Source organism: Scylla paramamosain, chromosome 6, assembly GCF_035594125.1.
Source record: "Scylla paramamosain isolate STU-SP2022 chromosome 6, ASM3559412v1, whole genome shotgun sequence".
Lineage (NCBI taxonomy): Eukaryota > Metazoa > Arthropoda > Malacostraca > Decapoda > Portunidae > Scylla > Scylla paramamosain.
This window is the reverse complement of record NC_087156.1, coordinates 22,876,695-22,899,314: the sequence shown is the minus strand read 5'-3', so window position 1 is coordinate 22,899,314 and position 22,620 is coordinate 22,876,695. Positions and strand designations below refer to the sequence as shown.

Here is a 22,620-nt window from a genome sequence, read left to right as displayed (position 1 = left end):
TGTATCAACACAGAGCCTGGGTGAGATGGTTTCATCAGGATGAAAAGAAAGGATAACTGTTTTAATGAAGTGATAATACTATGAGTACAATCAAGATTGCAAAAACACATTTTTTTAATTTTGTGCTATATTTATTACACAGTAAGCAAAATAAATATAACTTAAAATTCTTTATTATGCTAGTTGAGTCAGTAAAGTGAATATTGAGGAAACATAGGTTGTGATGCATTAGATCTCTGAGGCACATTACAGTCCTTCGATAGTTGGATGCTAGTGATGATGATATCCCCCCATCCTCCCATCTCCTTGTTTTCCGATCACTGTCACCCTGCATGTCACACCAAGGGTAGCCACAGTCTTCCAAGTTGGTTATCACACTGAGCAAATTTTTGTAGATCTCTGGTTATAAAATTATGGATATATGTGAATTATGGATATATGTGAATCTGTTACCATTGTCTACTTGTCACACTTGCCTCACACTTTCTTCTCATAACAAAGTCTCGCCTGAAGCATTTCCCCAACAACAAATATTGGTGATGTCTCTCTCCACATCCCGGTTTGCACTTGGAGTGTGGCTGTTTTGACTCTAATGACACTGAATGTACTGAAGCAACATTCTGAAAGAGAAAATAATGTGAGGGTGCAAGTGGCTTGTGAAAAGAAGTGATGAAGTGATGCACCTGATGCAGGAGCTATGTCATGAAGATGAAGAAGCCTGCAGACATTGGATGAGTCAGCAAGAGCCAGTTTTATGAAATATTGAGCCTTGTACAACCAACAATAGCCAAGAAAGACACAAGGCTACTTTAGGATCTAGTGTGGATTATTTGTTTGTGTCGCGGCTGCGACTGATTATTAGTATTTGCTTATATTTTTCAAGGATATTAATAGGGTATTTTTTATTTTTTTATGTAGGAAGGATACTGGCCAAGGGCAACAAAAATCTAATAAAAAAAATGCCCACTAAAATGCCAGTCCCATAAAAGGGTCAAAGCAGTGGTCAAAAATTTGGTGGATAAGTGTCTTGAAACCTCCCTCTTGAAGGAATTCAAGTCATAGGAAGGTGGAAATACAGAAGCAGGCAGGGAGTTCCAGAGTTTACCAGAGAAAGGGATGAATGATTGAGAATACTGGTTAACTCTTGCGTTAGAGAGGTGGACAGAATAGGGGTGAGAGAAAGAAGAAAGTCTTGTGCAGCGAGGCCGCGGAAGAAGGGGAGGCATGCAGTTAGCAAGATCAAAAGAGCAGTAAGCATGAAAATAGCGGTAGAAGACAGCTAGATATGCAACATTGCGGCGGTGAGAGAGAGGCTGAAGACAGTCAGTTAGAGGAGAGGAGTTGATGAGACGAAAAGCTTTTGATTCCACCCTGTCTAGAAGAGCAGTATGAGTGGAACCCCCCCAGACATGTGAAGCATACTCCATACATGGACGGATAAGGCCCTTGTACAGAGTTAGCAGCTGAGGGGGTGAGAAAAACTGGCGGAGACGTCTCAGAACACCTAACTTCATAGAAGCTGTTTTAGCTAGAGATGAGATGTGAAGTTTCCAGTTCAGATTATAAGTAAAGGACAGACCGAGGATGTTCAGTGTAGAAGAGGGGGACAGTTGAGTGTCATTGAAGAAGAGGGGATAATTGTCTGGAAGGTTGTGTCGAGTTGATAGATGGAGGAATTGAATTTTTGAGGCATTGAACAATACCAAGTTTGCTCTGCCCCAATCAGAAATTTTAGAAAGATCAGAAGTCAGGCATTCTGTGGCTTCCCTGCGTGATATGTTTACCTCCTGAAGGGTTGGACGTCTATGAAAAGACGTGGAAAAGTGCAGGGTGGTATCATCAGCGTAGGAGTGGATAGGACAAGAAGTTTGGTTTAGAAGATCATTAATGAATAATAAGAAGAGAGTGGGTGACAGGACAGAACCCTGAGGAACACCACTGTTAATAGATTTAGGAGGAGAACAGTGACCGTCTACCACAGCAGCAATAGAACGGTCAGAAAGGAAACTTGAGATGAAGTTACAGAGAAGGATAGAAACCGTAAGAGGGTAGTTTGGAAATCAAAGCTTTGTGCCAGACTCTATCAAAGGCTTTTGATATGTCCAAGGCAACAGCAAAAGTTTCACCAAAATCTCTAAAAGAGGATGACCAAGACTCAGTAAGGAAAGCTAGAAGATCACCAGTAGAGCGGCCTTGACGGAACCCATACTGGCGATCAGATAGAAGGTTGTGAAGTGATAGATGTTTAAGAATCTTCCTGTTGAGGATAGATTCAAAAACTTTAGATAAGCAGGAAATTAAAGCAATAGGACGGTAGTTTGAAGGATTGGAGCGGTCACCCTTTTTAGGAACAGGTTGAATGTAGGCAAACTTCCAGCAAGAAGGAAAGGTAGATGTTGACAGACAGAGCTGAAAGAGTTTGACTAGGCAAGGTGCAAGCACGGAGGCACAGTTCCGGAGAACAATAGGAGGGACCCCATCAGGCCCATAAGCCTTCCGAGGGTTTAGGCCAGTGAGGGCATGGAAAACATCATTGCGAAGAATTTTAATAGGTGGCATGAAGTAGTCAGAGGGTGGAGGAGAGGGAGGAACAAGCCCAGAATCATCCAAGGTAGAGTTTTTAGCAAAGGTTTGAGCAAAGAGTTCAGCTTTAGAAATAAATGTGATAGCAGTGGTGCCATCTGGTTGAAGTAGAGGAGGGAAAGAAGAAGAAGGAAAGTTATTGGAGATATTTTTGGCTAGATGCCAGAAATCACGAGGGGAGTTAGATCTTGAAAGGTTTTGACATTTTCTGTTAATGAAGGAGTTTTTGGCTAGTTGGAGAACAGACTTGGCATGGTTCCGGGCAGAAATATAAAGTGCATGAGATTCTGGTGATGGAAGGCTTAAGTACCTTTTGTGGGCCACCTCTCTATCATGTATAGCACGAGAACAAGCTGTGTTAAACCAAGGTTTAGAAGGTTTAGGACGAGAAAAAGAGTGAGGAATGTACGCCTCCATGCCAGACACTATCACCTCTGTTATGTGCTCAGCACACAAAGACGGGTCTCTGACACGGAAGCAGTAGTCATTCCAAGGAAAATCAGCAAAATACCTCCTCAGGTCCCCCCAACTAGCAGAGGCAAAACGCCACAGGCACCTTCGCTTAGGGGGATCCTGAGGAGGGATTGGAGTGATAGGACAAGATAAAGATATGAGATTGTGATCGGAGGAGCCCAACGGAGAAGAAAGGGTGACAGCATAAGCAGAAGGATTAGAGGTCAAGAAAAGGTCAAGAATGTTGGACGTATCTCCAAGACGGTCAGGAATACGAGTAGGGTGTTGCACCAATTGCTCTAGGTCATGGAGGATAGCAAAGTTGTAGGCTAGTTCACCAGGATGGTCAGTGAAGGGAGAGGAAAGCCAAAGCTGGTGGTGAACATTGAAGTCTCCAAGAAAGGAGATCTCTGCAAAAGGGAAGAGGGTCAGAATGTGCTCCACTTTGGAAGTTAAGTAGTCAAAGAATTTCTTATAGTCAGAGGAGTTAGGAGAGAGGTATACAGCACAGATAAATTTAGTATGAGAATGACTCTGTAGTCGTAGCCAGATGGTGGAAAACTCGGAAGATTCAAGAGCGTGGGCACGAGAGCAGGTTAAGTCATTGCGCATATAAACGCAGCATCCAGCTTTGGATCGAAAATGAGGATAGAGAAAGTAGGAGGGAACAGAAAAGGGGCTACTGTCAGTTGCCCCAGACACCTGAGTTTCAGTGAGGAAAAGAAGATGAGGTTTAGAAGAGGAGAGGTGGTGTTCTACAGATTGAAAATTAGATCTTAGAACGCGAATGTTGCAGAAGTTAATGAAGAAAAAGTTGAGGGGGGTGTCAAGACACTTAGGGTCGTCGACAGAAAGGCAGTCCAACCTGGGGACATTTATGGTCCCCTCCGCAGATGGGGACTCCGAGGCTGGTGTAGGAGTCGCCATGATTTTAAAATTTTTGAGTGAAGGGTGTGTGTGTTATTAGGTGCTTGTAGTTTTGTGTGGAGGAAGAGAGTTGTCTTTAGAGGGCAGGCTGTGACTGCCCCCTTGTGTTGTGAGACACAAAGGGAAACGTTCAGTGAGGTAAAATCATGGTTCTTCGGTGAAATCTAGTGTAGAATATATAGGATGTAGTCTCTAGTAGAGTGAAATTTTGATGGAGGTGGAAGAAAATATTCGCAACTCCTGACTCAGTTTACATTTTCTGTTTTTGCATAGGATGTATTGTTCCTGTTATGTGAATTTCTTATAGCACAGGCATGTTCTGAGATACTACTACTACAACAACAACAGCTCTGACTACTACTACTACTTCTGTAATTACTTCTGGTAATGTGTAATGGTAATGAAAATAATAATGATAATTAAAAGAAGATCAAAAGGAAGGAAAAGAACAATAATAATGGTTAGCTACACCCTATTGCCAATGAAAGTTGTGTGCATGATAAACAAACCATTGCTTCATAGTGCAGGGAAAGTGTCTGGCTCAGTTGAAATAAAGGGATCAATATGAAAATATGGCAACATTGGCAAGCAGTTTGAACATTCATCAGCTGTCATAACTCTGCCATCACTTGACTGTTGACTATGTTAAGGAGTAATCACATTTATCCCACCTATGCCCAAAGAGTGCAGCACTTCCTTTTTAAGCCTCAATTATTTTATACCAATATAGCCCTTATTGGCTCCCCAGAAGGGTGGTTTTGGGTGTAAGGAAATTTCTAGTGAGACAGGACTGTCACAAAGAAATGTGCATCATTGGCTAAAAAAAATGCTGTGAAAAATGCTGATAATTCTACCCCAGTGAAACAAACTGCACCTGGTAGTTACAGTGAGGCCTTTCAATGAAATAGGATTGTTGTACTATATGGTGAGTTGTTCTGCAATACATTGTCAAGCAGTGGCAACTGTGGGTGGCAGGAACATGGGTACACCATGGGGTAAGACTTGTTACAGTCCACCACCCATGTGTAACACCATCAACCAATAATACCATGCCCAATAACATGTTTGTGCCCGACATTACTCAAATTTCAGTGAATTTCTATTGCATTTTTGCAGACCTGCTTATAACAACCTAGAGTTCATTAAATGTGAGGTTTGTTTAGTAGGCTTAATCATCAAGTTTACTGTTCACTATATTAAGATTAATTAAATCTTGGTTTATTGTATACTGTCATACAGTACAGTTGCTAAGCTCCAAAATTAAACATAATTAAGCTCTTGGTAATTGATAGTCACTTTTTAACAAGCATTAAAAGTAAAACGTCTCCAAACAACTGCTCAAAATGCTACCAAGTGAAGATAAAGCAAAAGCTGCAGTTTTTAACTGACTCCAACAATGAAGCAGGGCTGTTTCCTGCTGCACATATACAAATAAAACATTTGACTGCACATTTGTCATTTTTGGGTTTGTTGGGTTCATATTTGCTGGCACAAATCAATATGAATGATAGAGAATGCTCCACAACTGACTTACATAATAATGTGAAGATTTATCAGCTTACTTATTTCAGCATAAAAAAAATAATTTTCATTGTGCATTATAGTTTGTTTTGGCATAATTAGTTTTTATAGTACAACTTCATTTACTATACACAGAGATTTAGGATATTGGCAGATGTACACCAATGAGCACATTTTCATGAATGGATTTACAAAAGCTAAAAATTAATATTGGCAAGGGCATTTTTCCAATTAGAAGGGATGTAATATATATAGAAACTCATAGAGAAAGAATGGATGAGAATTAATATTTTTAATAGATATAAAACTTGATGCAAAAGATATAAATTTGGAGAAGGCCAAAGCTGTAATCAGATCAGGGGTGACCAACAAGGGTGAATGAGTTGATGCCCCTTTTCAGTGTAACAGCACGACCTGCCAGACTGGCAGCAGACCTGCTTCGGGAAGTGTTCCTGTACTAATTCAGAGTTGTTGCTGAAAGATGTCAACTTACTTTCAACAGACAGCTGAGGATAGATGCATAGCATAGGCTGCCCAGCCTGTTTCCACCATGACCTGCTGGAGTCCACTGGTTCCTCGACAACATCACTCCCTGCAGGCATCACATGTAACTTCATCTCTGAGTCACTCAGTAGTTTTGGTACATCACTTGCACCTGACCACCTGCACTGTATATATTTCCAACACTTGTGCACTGATAACAAAAGCAATACCTATATGTTGTATGATCATACATTGTGATAGTGCTTATTGGAAATAAAAAAAAAAAAGAAGAATAAATCTAAGCTACATTTGATGGTTATATGTGCCACCAAGCAACATGATATGCCAATAAATAATGTGATGCAGACCAAGAAAGAAATATTATCTGCTTTTAAATGAAGATTACATGGGTGAAGCTTGGGAGATGATGAATAATGGGAACAACCTGGAAGCCTAGGGAAGCAAACTGATAATAAAAAACTTTGCCACTTTACAATCATGAAATATGAGATACAGACAGACAGTCTTAATCAGAAGATCAAATTTGATACAAATTATACATTATCAAAACATCTGAGAATGTGACTTTATAACTACAGAAATGCAAGGGTTAAGATTGGGGAGAGAGAGAGAGAGAGAGAGAGAGAGAGAGAGAGAGAGAGAGAGAGAGAGAGAGAGAGAGAGAGAGAGAGAGAGAGAGTCATTAGAAAGGTATAAGAGGGAAAAATAGCCTTATTTTATTTATTTGTTATTTTTTTTCCACAATAATGGACAAAATTATAAACAAAAAAATATACCAGTTTCCCAAGTTCCATTTTTTTTTTTAAGGGAAACTAGCATTGAAATGTTGAAATGCAAAACTTGCAGTAATATGATAACATGTAAAAAATTTAGTTATTCTAACTGCTGTTCCAGATTATTTTCATTCCAAAGCAGTTAGGTACATTATATCATGTTAACAGACGTTTATTGCATTGCAAGAGAAGACATTCCACATACCTTTGCAACATAATAATTTAAGTAAATACAATTCTTTGACCTCATTTTGTCATGGAATCTGTTGAAATATATGTAGGTAATCAGGTATACTTCGTTCCAGGATCAGTGCCAATATTCGACTGTACTCCAAACGCAATTCAAATAGAAAACAAAGGAAGGTTTATATATATATATATATATATATATATATATCCTGTATCATACCTGAGTTTGCCAGGTTCCATTTGCCAAAATCCCCCAAAAATATCAGCACATCAGTAAACGCTTCACGGCAGCCAACCATTTTAGCCACAATATTCAATACTTACATATGCCATAACCTTTCATTTTCTTGTTTGAAAATTATTTCTTTCTTCACTTCTCACTCTCCTGTACTGGCTAATGGATAAGGTTTAATTCAGAACTAAACAGAAAAGTACAACACTCAACAGATAGATGGCAACTAACTATTGCAGCCTCTCACAGCCAACACCAATGTGTCCCTATTAGGTAATTTGTAGTACATATGTACATTTTCAATGACATGAAATTTTTTTTAACTTTGCAATTTTTTCTGATTTGGGACTTTTAGTTTATTATTATTATTTTATCCAGACAAAGCCTAATGAATATGTAAAATATAAGTGACAACTCTGTTCTGTGTTTGTTCCTGTACGTAATTCTTAATAGATATATATTTGATCAATAAAAGTTTGTAATGTGAAAATATGTTTGTGCATGTTTCTTGTTAAAGTCATTACTATTAGAAACATAACCTTGAAATAACTGTGTTTATCCAAATGAAATTAGGTAATGTAGAAAAATTTAGTTTTAAGACTTAAAGATAGTCCAAGGCTTCCCTTACCAGCTTTCCCTGCCACCTATTTCTCAATGCATCTTATTTTCTTTACTTCCCTAGTCACACAATCATGTTTCATCAATGCACACTAGAGGCTTTTTCTTCTTTCCTTTTCTTTTCCCTCTAGCAAGGAAAACCATGGTAGCTATGGCTACTGCAAAAATCAAGATACATGTATTAGCATTGAGACTTGTAGATGCACTTAAATAAGCTGAAGTCTGTGAAGCACAGCTCAAGATGCAACTAATTGGGATTAAGCATATCTCATAGATTTATAATGGAATAAAGTACAACCAAAAATTTTGGCATGTATGGATTTGGCAGTTTTATAATAAGTAACATCAATGAAATGTTGACCATTTCGTTACTATATTGTTGCATTTGCTGGTGATGCACATTTCAGGCTGTGGCTGCTTTAATATAAGGCGTCTTCTTCGTTTCTTTGCAAGTGCCTCTGAAATGGGCATTTTCCGATGCATTCCTTTTGTGCAGGTCTCCTGGGAACTTCAGAACCTTATAACTACCCCCAGGCTGCAAGCTTCCTAAGCTCCCCTGGGAATCAATGGTAGAAATGGGCAGGCAGCAGGGTGGAGTGAAAGACACAGCCATTCACAAGTAGCAATGCAGACATGTTAGTTGAAAACAAGCCAATGTGCATGTATTGTTTTCAATAAAATCATGAACATACAGAATTATCTGTATACAAGTCAAGTCATGAGTGAAAACCATTATTAAAACTATATAGCGTGAATTGTTTCAAATTAAGTGAATAGTAACATTTGCTTACAATGAGCATGGGACAATCAAGCCTTCCAGCAACATGTGGCATTCTGGCAGGGCATATAAAGGTATCTGAATAGGCTTCCTGTCTTGAGTTACAACTTCCAACACATCATTGTGTTTTGGTACAATGCTGTAATGCAGTGTGAGGTCATGACTGATACAATCAATTCCCACTAAAATACTCTGCAGAATGGGTTGTATTTGCACAGGTGATGAAGTAGGACAGGTTTGAAGAAGCAATACATGGAATAGAATGTTCCCTTAACATAATGGAATCTGAGGAGTGGGACAAGGAACCTCACTCTCACTTCTGTGAATGACCTGTGACCTGGACAGCTGCTAGACGTGCTCCCTATATCACACCTTCCCCTAGCTTCATAACTGCTAATAACACATTTTGTTATATTATTATAATACTTGCAGCCTGTCTAGACAGACTAGGATAATAAATAGGGATACCTAAGTGATGAAATGCACCCAAAATGCAGAAATAGTGTGAAAATACCAGCAAAGAGATATTTTGACATTTCATTTCATAACTGCTATATGTACACTACCATTCAGCAAGTTTTACTAGTCATATTTTGCCAACATCAGGCATCATTTTGATCTGGAATATCTTAACCAGCCTACGGCATGTTATTATATGCCTGTTCTTTAACTGTAACAACCATTAAATAAGAATAACCGATGTGTTTGCCTGTCTCTCCTTTGATCAGAAATAAGCAAAGAATTGGCCCTATATGATTACTTTTATTCAACTTACAATATCACAAGGCCTTGAACACCAACTATTCACTTCTAAATAGCATGAACTTCAAGGAGTGAATGGTTAAAGCTACTGGGGTCTCTGTGAGGGACACATTGCCAATGAATTGTATGACACTTTTCCATGGGCAGCACACCAAGCAACTCTGCTGGTCTGATCTTCAGTGGTCAAGTGGGCAGAGCTCCAAGGAGCTAAAAATCTAAGCTCTTAGGAGAACTGAAGAAAATGCCTATAGTATTTACATGCCAAGAGTGTGGTTGAGTGGGCACCCCTCCCACACCCACATACTCTTACAGGGAAAACAAACACACATACATGCACACTCCCAAGGACTAAATTAAAACTCATCATCAGATAGATAGCAAGCATTAATGCTATAAAGTTTGATTTGTCTTGCCCTGTTTGCAAAGTTACAATGGTACCTTGACTTGTGAGTTCAATTTATTCCGTGACAGCTCGTAACTCAATTTGCTTGTATATCAAATCAGTTTTCTTCATTGAAAGTAATTGAAATGACATTAATCTGTTGCAGCCTCCAATAAACCACCCTAGTTGTTTTTGTTACATGTTTCCAAATACAGTAAACCTCGATATAATGAATCTCATTTTACAGAATTTTGGGTATAACAGCCTCTAAAAGGCTATCGAACACTTGCTTTATTTTATGAACATCTTAAAATGTGGGAGAGTTGGCTGACATGCAGTTAACTGCATATTTTAGAAAGGTGGTAAGGTTTTTGTTTCACAGAGGCTAGCTGCACCCTCTGCAGTGGCATTATACGTATCTCTCTCTCTCTCTCTCTCTCTCTCTCTCTCTCTCTGTTAACTTATCTCTTTCCTTCATTTAATCTCTTCTTGTTTTATATATATATATATATATATATATATATATATATATATATATATATATATATATATATATATATATATATATATATATATATATATATATATATATATATTGTGTGTGTGTGTGTGTGAATTAATGAGTGAGACAAGGAATGCGGAGCGTATGTTGTGGCGTTTGCTGTGCCAACTAGCGGCAGCGCATCTGAAGCTCTTTTGTAACTTGGAATTTGGTTCACGACACAAAAAAAAAAAAAAAAAAAATAAATTAACTGAGAGACAGCTCGTAACTCAGAAAATTCATGAGTTGGTGGACTTATAAGTCAAGGTACCACCATATTTCTTTGCCAGTACACTTTCTTACATCTATGCCAAAATTTTAGGCTTTCTCCATATTTATGTAGAAATGACCACTCTGGAACTGTAGAAACCATAATATTGGTAAAGTAGAAAACTCCACATCCTGGTCACTGCAAATGGAGCAGTCAGAAAACACAACCCCTCTCACTTTTACATGTGTGGTTATTCATCATTATTTATTCTTCTGATTATTATTTTTTTTTTTACTTATTTATTTTTTTTAGTACTGTATGTTCCTAACCATTTTGTATTGAATTGGGGTTACAGTGCTTTGAAAGTATCAGATAAAAAGACAAACGTAGCATTATTGTGGCAGTGACTGTATTGTAACTAGATGAACATTATATGGCAATATGCTTTAATTGTTGATATTCAGATCTGCCTTCCATGGGCACTCTAATTTACTGAAAGCAAGCTTTTTATTTTAATTGATTCCTAGGTGTTTTGAGTGGTGTTTCAATACCTTTATGTTCTTTTTTCTAACTTGAGGGAGTCTGACCTTTAATATTTTTAATTATTATATTTGATGCATATCAGTCAAGACTATTGTGCACACATTTGAGTTTTAATATTTATTTTTAAATATTAATGTTTTCCCTTAAGAAAATGTTTTTCACCTTTTGTAGTATTTTTGCTATTCAGTCTTGAAAGTAATATATGTACTTCAAATGATTAATATTTACCCTCAGATGTGACAGGCAAACAGAAGGGAGGAGCAGTATCTTGGAAAACAGAAAAGAGTGATGAGGATGGAAGTGTTACATCAAGGCTCCACCAGGATTACAGTGATGATGCAGTAATGGTTTAGCATCACTTCTCCCACACCCAACTTTGGCACAGGTACACCACTAATTTACCAATTTGATTGGTTCCAGAGTCTTGTCAGGCTAACCATACCAGCTATGGTCTCATAATAAAAATTAATGAACAGACTTCTGAACCATTACTTATAATAACTTATAAACTCAGTCAAATTGTGGAGTGTAAGTCTTCCAGCTGCATCTGTTTTATCTTGATCATTGTGTGTTCATTGGAAAATTATAATGTGTGAGTATGTATGATGATGTACAACAGCAGCTTTTTGTCCACTTTCATCCACTTAACTACATTTTCACACACACACACACAAAAAAAAAGAAAATGAGAAATAAAATTTGTCACAGCATATGTACCAAGAAACTATGCTCCAGTTCTTCAGGGTATTTACTTTTCTGAGAATATGGAATATTGTTTGATACTACTGCTACTATTGACATCTGCATCTCTTCTAGAAACCATAGTTAGGATTAAATGTAAGAAATAAGCAAAAAATTTTACAGTACTGAGGAATGAAGAGCCAAGTTGTGGTGCATATACAAGTGAGCATGTGCTGCACATGGCATCCAAGGACACCAAGAGGACCAATATGGCAATCACAATAATTTCAATCTCCAACTTGTAATTTTGTTTAAACTGAAGGATGTTGGATTATCATTTGCCAATAAATTGGTGGTGTACATATATTGCTAGACATCAGTATGGTTCTGTCTTTCCAAATTTAGAAATTTTCATATTATCTTGATTGCAAATTTTTTTGTACCAAGTTTTTTATATACTGACCTTAAAACTGTGTTCATTAACTATTTGTTAATCAGTCTCCTGATAGAATATTTTATTTTTTCTAATCCTTAGAAGACACTGAAGTTTCCAGCAGTTGCAGATTAGGCATACGTTTCTTGACAATCCAGAACTGCGAACAAGATGTTGCTGTGTTCCTTTCTTACTCAACAGATTCAGATACAGATACTTTATTAATGTAAGGTGAGTCACAATGTCAGTGTGGTTTGTAATAATAGGAACTGCTCATTACTTGTCTTCAAAGATTATATTTTCATTTGTGATCTTACTGCAGAACAGACTGTAAGTATTTTTAGGTTTGTACAATGTTTTTAATGACTATACTTATATGTATATATAAGCTTTATGAAGGTTAACCACCCCCACTGCAGCAAAGGGGCCACGTTACTAAGAAGTGTGTAGAAGTGTATTCAGACTTGTGACCGGTCCACTTGTGATTGCAGCACTGTTCACTCAAGAAATGATGAGCAACCATTTTATTATTTTTATATTTTAAATAATTAGTAAAATTGCTTGTTAGCACTATAAGCACTGTTGCTTGTCTCTATCAGAAAATTTTGTTGATAATTTTGTTTACTTTTATGGAACTTGATGCCATTTCTTGCCATTTTCATTTTCATTGAACATTATTTTAATCTTTTAATGAATATTATAACCATTCTTATGCATAAGTGTTCAATCTTGTACTCCTAGTCATCATGCATAAATGTGTTTAATCAGATCCAGATGTGAAATCATGTTCATTCATAATTTAAAGATTTCAGTTTCCAAATCTAATTTTGTACTCGAATACAAACCCAAAAAATATGTAATATAGTGAAGGCTCTACATATCTGCCTCCATTGTGATTCTGGTATGCCAGAGATTTGAACTGTCAGTTTGATACATAATTTATCAGGCAAGCTTGGTTGTAAAAAACATTTCTACTTGAAAGAAAAAAAAATCTTTTTCATGGCTTTGTTCTTTTCTCTTTACACTAGACAATATTCTATTTAAAAAATGTTTCTATAAAAAGTTAAAGCATTGTGAACAACCCAAACTTTCCCATAATTGCTAATAGTATCTCATAAAAAATGTGCATGGAGGTTATGAAGATGCCATGTTGTGCAGAACTACATAAATTTTTCCTTTTGAGATGTCGCTACTGCTTTGTTGCTGTCACCTTTTATTATTGGTATGGAGTGTAATTTTTGTGGGCTCTTTGTGGACATTGGTTAAGTTTAGGAGTGACACTTTACATATTAGCCATGATTGATTACTTTTTAGCATGATCAAAGGCTGTGATCATAGCCACATTGTACTGATGGTTGGTGAGGCCTTGTTAACAAGTTTGTATTGGGGAGACTCACCATAATAATGTAGGAAGCAAACATATACAACAATGCACAAAAGTCTGAATAACGGTTGCTATAAAATGTATTTGATTTTTCATAGTTTGACTAAGGTAAAGAATTATGGAACCCAATTCATCATTAATACAGTGCAGTTGTGGCTGCTACTGCTGGTTTTGCTCAGAGATTAAATCATAAAGGACTGGGGCAGGGCTATAGTCACTTTACCAGATGAGGACTGGAGGTGGTTATAACTGCTTTGTGATTTTTAAGTAAAAATTAGCTACTTTTTGTCAATTTTTGTAGTTCAGTCATTGTTCTTACTGTACATGAGCTAGTTAAGCTAATCTCTCAGTCTCTGCCCTGCTCTCACCATGTCCATTGATAGTGATCCTGATGAGTCTGATTCCCTTCTTGCTCCCCCCCACCCTTGCACCTCAGTGCTATGCATATTACCTGCTTGCATCTGGCCACTTGCTACATATCTCAATGAGAGTGCAATAAGGTGGGAATTCAATAAACTGTTAGCATGTGTGAAGAGAGCTTAGGGCACTCATTTTCATTAGGCACTAACCATATCCAGTCAGGTGAAATAGACGCATGACAGGCAAGTGACTTGCTCCCTCCACAAGTTCCTTATCTTCAACTTACTCTCTCCATAACCACTGCACATACAGACATCTGGATGGCATTGTTAGAAAGATGACGACTTTATGTTGAGTACAAAGTCTATTTAATTTGCTCTTCATTGCAAGCTAAGTTTACAGTGTATGTGAATACAGGCTATTTTCAACGTTTAGCGGTGAAGGGCCTGTCCTAGTGGGGTGAAAATCACCACCATTGCTGGTCCTTTAAGGGTTAATCTTATTAAAGACATTTTGTATATTGTCACTCATGAATTTGACTTCTGTCCACAAAGACTGTACAAAGATGTCCTCTTACTGCAGCACATCAGCAGCTTCTTCCATAACAAATAAACTCCTTCATCTCAAGGATGCTCTGCAGATCTAGCAAGTTATGTATCACATGCATGGTGGATGATGCATTCGACTTCCAACATTTGGTTCCACTCAGATTTCAGTCTTCTTACATGATAAACTAGAATTCTTTACTCAGACCAACACATAACAGAAAACAGGACTGATGTTAATGCACAATATTACTGTAAGATTACTATATCCTGTTATAGATCTGTCATAACCCATTATGAGAATAAATAATGTAAAATATTGAAGAGGCAAATTATAATTAAAAAGTTGAGTAATCATAAAATAAAAATAAATTAAGTTAAATATGTATATCTGGATTATTGAAGAGGTTGAATTAAAGACTGAGTAAGCACAAGTTGAAGTTAAATGAAGTGTAATGTTTTGTGAGATGGCTTAGATGAGTGTATACTATATAGTCATTGGAAAATGATGTGTCTGATATGCTATCCTTGTATACACCCAGCTTGTGCCAAGCTATACTTCTTGCTAACCTAGGAACATAGGGTATACAAGTAATATTAATTAAGTAAAGTTTATAAAACTTACTGCATTCCCTTGAATCCACAAGTGCTTTTTTTTAAAAATTAGGGATGCAAATAGATCGTGCAACATAGAAGCACAGGAGCTTCACAAATTAGATTGCCATTTCATAATTAACATTAACAACATTTTGCAGTGTTTAATGCTGCTTATATATAAATCACTTAATTGTCCTAGGTCATGGACTCATTCCATAATCTACTGAATGCAAATATTTCTTCACCTCCCTGTTTAGTCTATGAGGGAGGGGATTCAAAGTAGTGAAGTTCTGTCCTTCTATGAAATATGAGTGTCTGTTAATCTGGTTTGCAGATCACTCTTGTGGCAGATTATTAGAAGTGTTATGCTAGTGAATGGTATCATATACCTATGTTGGCTTTTAAAACAAAATTTTCACCTCAGTGGAAATAAAACTAACAGCCATCTATAATAGCAAGGGTAAAATGCAACTCTACAGCATGGTGATGAACATAAAATATAAAGTTTGTAACTTAAACCTTATTCTGCTGCCCACTGATTGATGACCAACGTATGTAATCTTTAATATTTGGCTATGTTGTATATTCCTAAGAAAAGTACAATATACACCTATCCTATAAACAAACACAAACATACACTCTGACACTTAACCACAAACTATATATATATATATATATATATATATATATATATATATATATATATATATATATATATATATATATATATATATATATATATATATATATATATATATATATATATATATATATATATATATATATATATATATAATTTTCTGAAGTGAACAAACTCTTACCAATCATAATTTATGAGTTTCTGATAATTTTCATATGGCAATACAGCTGAGAAAATATAAGGAGTATTATTACTCATAAATGGGGTATGATATTTATCATTGGGACTGTTGAGTGTAGTTCGTAATATAAGACTGATTACACTTTGACATGCACAACTGATTCTGGCTTTCCAGTCAGTAACTGTGCCCAGTTTCCAGGTTTCAGCATCTAAACTTGTGTACTGAAATAGATGATAGCAGCTCAGCAGTAGACATTTTATGAAACAGACAGGAGGAAATCCTTTCATCACAAGTTCATTTAACTTCCACCTGAGGGAAATAACAGTATGAGAAAGCATTTGATTGTCTCTAGCCACATTAAAAATCAAACAATCAACTACTAGTGACTGGATTAACAGACTTTTACTAGCCTATCTTTTATCAGCTTGAGAGAGAGAGAGAGAGAGAGAGAGAGAGAGAGAGAGAGAGAGAGAGAGAGAGAGAGAGAGAGAGAGAGAGAGAGAATCTGCTTTAGGAATTTCCTTAGTTATTTATGGTACATATTGACTTCTTACCATTTTGTTGACTTTATTTATTTACTTATTTGTTTTATTTGGCTAGTGCTAGTAACTAGCTTGAAAATACCAGATAGCTAAATACCAGTTATGATATGAGTTCTCTGCATTACAGGGTTTGGCCACAGATGGAAAAAAAAATGGCAATTAATATGAAAAGCTAGCAAAACAAAAATTTTTTTTTATGTAAATACATGTGCTGATGTTCATATGGTGATATATATAAATGTGATGTGCAAGTACCTTCCAGTCTAAAAGATTAAATGAAACTATATGTTTTAAGTTTAAGAAAAGCAGTTCATAATTTGTACATGCATGTATTTACATTTTTATTTATTTTTATCTTACAAAATAAGTAATTTGTTTAGAAATGGAAATAGCTCATCCAGGGGGTAGCATACAGAAAAACAGAGAAGAAACACAGTTTTTTTTTTTATTCCAGTGTTAGCAAAGATCTTCCTGTTATCTCTATGTTAACCCCTAGGCAAGTATCACAAGACCTATTGAACAGTGTAGTTGGAGCCTTGTTAACAATGATGTATAAAAAAAGGAATACTCATGTCTACATGTATGTAAAGTCAGTCTACTATATATAGATTTAACTGAAAAGATCCAAGCTGTTAACTAGGGTAAGAAATATGGTGGAACATGTTCTGTACTTGGATGGCTTAAATGTTGAAAAGAAAGTAATTAAAATTAGCCTGCAAAGCCAAAGACTTTTTATCATAATTTTGATGTGTGATCCACATTCTTGCATTGCTTACTGTGTAGAATCCATGATATGCTTTAAATATGGAAATTTTGAAACTGCATAATACTAAACCTATTGAAGTGAAGTTTTTGACCGCCAATTTCTTAACTATGTGATAAAATATGAAAACTACATGCAATAAACTCATGGAAATATCCAAGTTTTGTCTTTATTGTGGCATAATACCTATAGTAGGCTATATAGAATATTTGCTCTCTCTCATGCTCACACACACACACACAGGTGCACACACACACACACACACACACACACACACACACACACACACACACACACACACACACACACACACACACACACACACACACACACACACACACACACACACACACACACACACACACACACACACACACATACACACACAAACGGAACATTACAAGAAGACCTTAACAAAATATCAGAGTGGAGTTATAGATGGGAAATGGAATTTAATTTAAAGAAGTGTAAGGTAATAGAATTTGGAAAAAGTACAAGAATAGTAAAAGGAAATTATGTGTTGAATGGTGTCAGGATGAGTGGAGCAGAAGAGGAAAAGGATTTCAGTGTTACAGTGACTGGGAACCTGACCCCGGAGAGACATATTAGCAAAATTACAGGAGAAACCTATAACTTGTTGAGAAGAATAAGGCAGGCCTTTGCATATATGGATGAAGAGATGGTCAGGAAGATGATCATATCGCTGATAAGACCTAGACTAGAATATGCAGCAGTAGTGTGGTTGCCATACAAGAAAAGGATATAAGGAAGTTGGAGAGAGTTCTAAGAGCAGCTATGAAGATGGTACCAAGTATCAGGGACTTGTCATACGAAGAAAGACTGGAAAGGCTATATCTACCAATGTTGGAAAAGAGGAGAGAAAGGGGAGACTTGATTGTGATATATAAAGCATATGAGGGAGTAGATGAGGTGGACCGGAGTGACTTAATGGTCTGGGATACACGGGACACTAGAGGACATGGGAAGAGGCTGAAGAGGAGTGCTTGTAGAAGAGACGTCAAAAAGTATAGTTTCCCATATAGAAGTATTGATGTATGGAACAGTCTGGATGAGGAGATAGTAAATGCAGAAAGTATACATGGATTCAAGGCTAAGTTGGATATTAAAAGATATGGAGATGGAATAGCACGAGCATACCTCTTTTCCCATAAAGCACAACTAGGTAAATACAACTAGGTACATACATACATACACACACACACACACACACACACACACACGGAGAAGAAAACTAATAATAATGGAATGAAGCATCATTTCATCAGGGATGAAAAGAAGGGATGAAAAGAAGAAAAAAAAACAAAAAATCAGGATCTGACAAACAAGTGAGAAACTTTCAGAAAATATTGATAAGCAAATCTAAATTTGCAGTGCAATACACAAAGGACTTACTTTATTCTAGACATGGTTGTGATGGGCTGTGCAAGAACAGAAATGTGGACATTGCAATAAGAAGTCCTCCACTGTGTCTTCTATTGATGAGTACCATTTACAGTATGAATCCAGGACTAATTGTAGTCTGAAGAGATGTGCAGCTGGATCTGCATGACCTATTCCTATTCTGATCATGGCTGTGTCCAATACACAGTGTGGGGAGGGGAACAAACCCCAGTTCGTGGGGAGGAGTCAGTCGTGTACGTTCCCAAGGAGGTTCGCAAGAGGTCTTGGTATATGGATTCATTCCACAAGGTTCTGTAGGAGTGCAGGATGGAGAGGGAAAAACTATGTAGTTCAAGAGGGTTAGGAGTCACTTCTGTGGATGATTGGGCTGTTGTGTTTCCTCAGATTTCAACATGGGAGGAGATCCATTGGAAGCAGATGACATGTCCCTGGGAAAAGAGATGTCAGGAGTGATTGTGACTCCAATACTAATTGTCTGGGATGTTGGGTGTGATAATCTGAGTAGAGAGAGGATAGCCTGTGAATCTAAGAGAATGGTTATAGGCTAGGGAGTTAGAGTGTCTGTGATGAAGGATAGGGGTCCTAATATTGTAAATATAATTTAGCTGGGAGACCATCTAGATGCCATGTTTTATATATGAAGAGAGTATCTACATAAATGGTTGCAGAGAAAGAAATGGATGAGCTTGAATGGGAGCTGTCGGTGTATAACCTTGTGTAACCTTTGTATTGCAATGACATAATTTCCAAGAATAACTGGGGAGTGAGAGTTCTGCCTTGCAATTTTGTGAGGGGGACATGAAGGGAAAGGCTGAAGTGGTGTGAAGACCAGGGAGGATAATGTGAGACAGCAGGGATTGGAAATGGGTGAGGAGATGTGTGGAATGGAGATTTGAAGGAGTGAAAGACAACGACCAGGAATGGGGCATGGGAGCTGAGAGGTCAGGTAGAATCACTGGGAGGAATATGGTCATGGGTGAAGGGACACTTAGTGGATGTGATGGAGGAAGGTCCATGAGATGATGGAATATTGTTTAATTATAGTGGCAGCATCCCCCATTCAAGTGAGATGAGTTCAACCTCTGCCTGTGGGGAAACTGTTAGGGAGGATTGAAAGACATCTAGGGCTAGCCATAGTGTGGTGCTCTGAATGATATTTAGTTTACTTAACATAGAGTAGGGTGCAGAGTTGAAGAGTGTGCTGCCATATTGTATTTTGCTTAAAATTAATGCTATAAAAGTGTAGGAGAACCTCCTGGGAAGTGCCTCACTGTGTGCTTCTGCAAGGCTTTTCATAATGTGCAAGCTTTTGATACATGTCATCTTTAAATATTTTATGTGATGTTTCAATGTCAGTACTGGTCCATCTAGTTGGAGACCCAGGAATGTGTGTTCTCACCACAGATGAGTGGGTGAGATAAGTTTAATGTGATGACAGGTAGGAAGGGAAGGCTTCATTTGAGTGTGAAGCACATAAGAACACATTTCTGGGAGTAGATTTGTAGACCCTAGAAGGTGATCCAGTGTTGGAGTGTATTTATTCCTGACTGGAGGAGTTGTTGTGCCTCACCAAGGGTGTGAGCATTGCTGAGCAAGTTGACTTGTAGATCCCATGAGGTGATTCAGTGTAAGAGTATATTCCTGGCTGGAGGAGTTGTGTCTCACCAAGGGTGTAAGTCTTGCTGATCAGTGTCATGTTATCAGCATACAGTAAAATCCCTCTTATCCGGCATCAACGGGACCGCCGGCATGCCGGATACTTGAATATTGCCGGATACTTGAATAGAAGTGAAATTATGTCCACAATCACCACCCTACACTCACGCATTTTACCATAACAAAGATCAGCTGATCTGATCAGCTGCTTAAGTGTAAGCACAACACGCTTCCTCTTTTCTACAACTTTAGGCATGATGAAGGCGTCAGGCGATAAACAGTGCACACGCGGGGCTGCCTGAGTCACTGAGTAAACACAGTGCAGTGGGCCGTGGGTGGCACGAAGCAGTGTGCTCTGGTGGCAAGGGGACAAAGTATGCCTTGCGCGGGAATTTTAATCGATTTTATGAGTACACATTGATTTTTTATTGATTTTAAGGCTCGGGGAAAAATGTGCTGGATACTTGAGGCTGCCAGATACTCGAATGCCGGATGAGAGGGATTTTACTGTATATGAGGAAAGAGGTGCCTGTTGGGCATGGAATGTCAGCTAAATGTACTTTGAATAAAAAGGGGCTTAATACAGATCCTTGTGGCACTCCTTTCTGTATGGGCCTGGAGATGGATAAGGCACCACCAACAGATACACTGAAGGATCTCTCAGTGAAAAAATGGTGGAGCTAAGAGAGAGGGATTCCCTACGCACCCATGGTTGATAGTTTATATAGAATCCCTTTGTGAGAGGCTGAATCAAAGGCACTGGTCAATGAACAGGGAGCGTATGACTTGTTTGTCTGTAAGTTGTGTGCATGAGATTTTCCAGCTGGTGAAGGTCATCTAGGATAGTCCTACCAGGGTGAAAGCCACATTGTTCTCCTTGGAATATTTTATTTGTTCCTGCCCACCACCATAATCAAGAGCCATCCATTCGGCCCATTAGCTTGCTGAGGGATGGGAGGGGTTCAAAAGGATGATAACTGGAGGGGTTGGTTTGGTATTTACCAGGATTGGGAATGGGAGGAGGGCGGTGATTTTCCATTGCTTTTGGATATTGTCCTGCTAAGCAGCTCTGATTGAATAGATTTAGAAGAGATTCCTTCGTCTGTTTAGGAATCATATGGGATTGGTTGGAACCTGCCACCTTGTATGGGGCTAGTGTTTTGAGTGCCTCTGACAGTTCCTTGGTGGTGGGTGGGAATGTTAAACCAGGAGGTGGAAGGTCCATCACAGTGAGACAAATGGCTATAGATAAGTTGTTGTGGTTTATGGGGGGGGCAGGTACACTTAATTTTAATTGGAAGAATGTAGCCGAATCTTTCTTGGACTAGTCCATCAGGAGGTCTATCTTATTGTAGAGGAAAGTTTTATTCTTTTTTTCTGTGATGTGTCGTCGCTACTTGTACCAAGCATGATGGCGCACTGCCACTCTACATTCATTCTACCATGGGACTCCGCAGCGAGGTACTGCTCATTGGGACACCGTTCTAAAGACTTTATGTCCTGCAGATAGTACCTGGGATGAGAAGCATACGAAAATGGAAGATTGGATGTATTGTGTTAAACTGTTGTTTTACCAGGTAAAGGATATTAACAGTCCTTGAAAATGTACTGAGAAGTGCCACTAAGTTAGTTCCAACATTGAGGGTATTCCCATATAGTGAAGGACTTAAAGTGAAACTACAAACTCTGGCCTATTGACTCTATTGGGGGCATGATAAAAGCGAATACAATTATTCATGGTATGTATGGCAAGGACGTCTGTGGAGATTTGTTTGAGCTGCAGGAAGACTCAAGGACAAGAGGAAAGAACAATAAGATATTCAATAGGCCACGACTGAATATTGGAAAATACTTTTTTGCAATAGTTGTATAAATCTCCTGGAAGTCTACCAGAATGTGTGATAGATGCAAGAAATGTCAAGGAATTTAGAAAGAGAGCTAAACAGTGTGGCAAAACCAATAGGAAATATGAATTTAAGAATAAAATGGAAACCAGTCTCGACCAAACACATTAGCTAGCTTACACGACTTTGAGCCGGGTTCCATAGACTATAGCCTCCTTGCCGGAAATCTTCTGTAAGTATCTCCGTAGCTTGCTCTGGTCATCCATTCAATATGGCCACCTCAGCTGATCCCTGACACTTGGCGGTAGTGAATCCAAGGAGTAAATCTCAAACCGAATCCTCCTGCATTGCGGCATATCTCGCACGTGGTGAGGTCGCACAATTACCCTTTAAGATGAATCTTATAATTATTACCTCTAGTGATATAAATTTTAACTTGATTATTTGCATAAGTTAAACTCTCGGCATGTAGTTATTTACAAAAAGTTCCGATGTAAGTAATGACGATTGTGGTGAGTGACGTGACGTAGTCAACATATAGCGGCTGATGTGTGT

The 22,620-nt window shown here is 37.9% G+C and overlaps 1 protein-coding gene and 1 long non-coding RNA gene across 8 annotated transcripts in view; one reads left to right on the top strand and one right to left on the bottom strand.

Annotated features, from left to right (window-relative positions):
- LOC135101432 (unconventional myosin-IXa-like) overlaps positions 1-17,303 on the top strand; it is an 88,704-nt gene extending 71,401 nt beyond the window's left edge. For 3 of the 7 annotated variants that reach the window (XM_064005373.1, XM_064005376.1, XM_064005372.1), the window contains exon 32: positions 11,252-17,303. In XM_064005373.1, coding sequence (XP_063861443.1) covers positions 11,252-11,370 — 119 coding nt within the window. In that variant the 3' untranslated portion in view covers positions 11,371-17,303. Of the gene's footprint in view, positions 1-5,986; positions 9,279-11,251 lie in introns of those variants that run through there. The other 4 variants (XR_010269270.1, XM_064005375.1, XM_064005374.1 and 1 more) reach the window with 4 other exon arrangements.
- Positions 487-22,383, bottom strand: LOC135101439 (uncharacterized). Its single transcript, XR_010269273.1, has 4 exons — positions 22,246-22,383; positions 18,557-18,993; positions 5,978-6,076; positions 487-620 (listed from the first exon to the last, which is right to left on the bottom strand). It is a non-coding gene; the product is annotated as an uncharacterized LOC135101439 (long non-coding RNA).
- Positions 22,384-22,620: the final 237 nt, after the last annotated feature.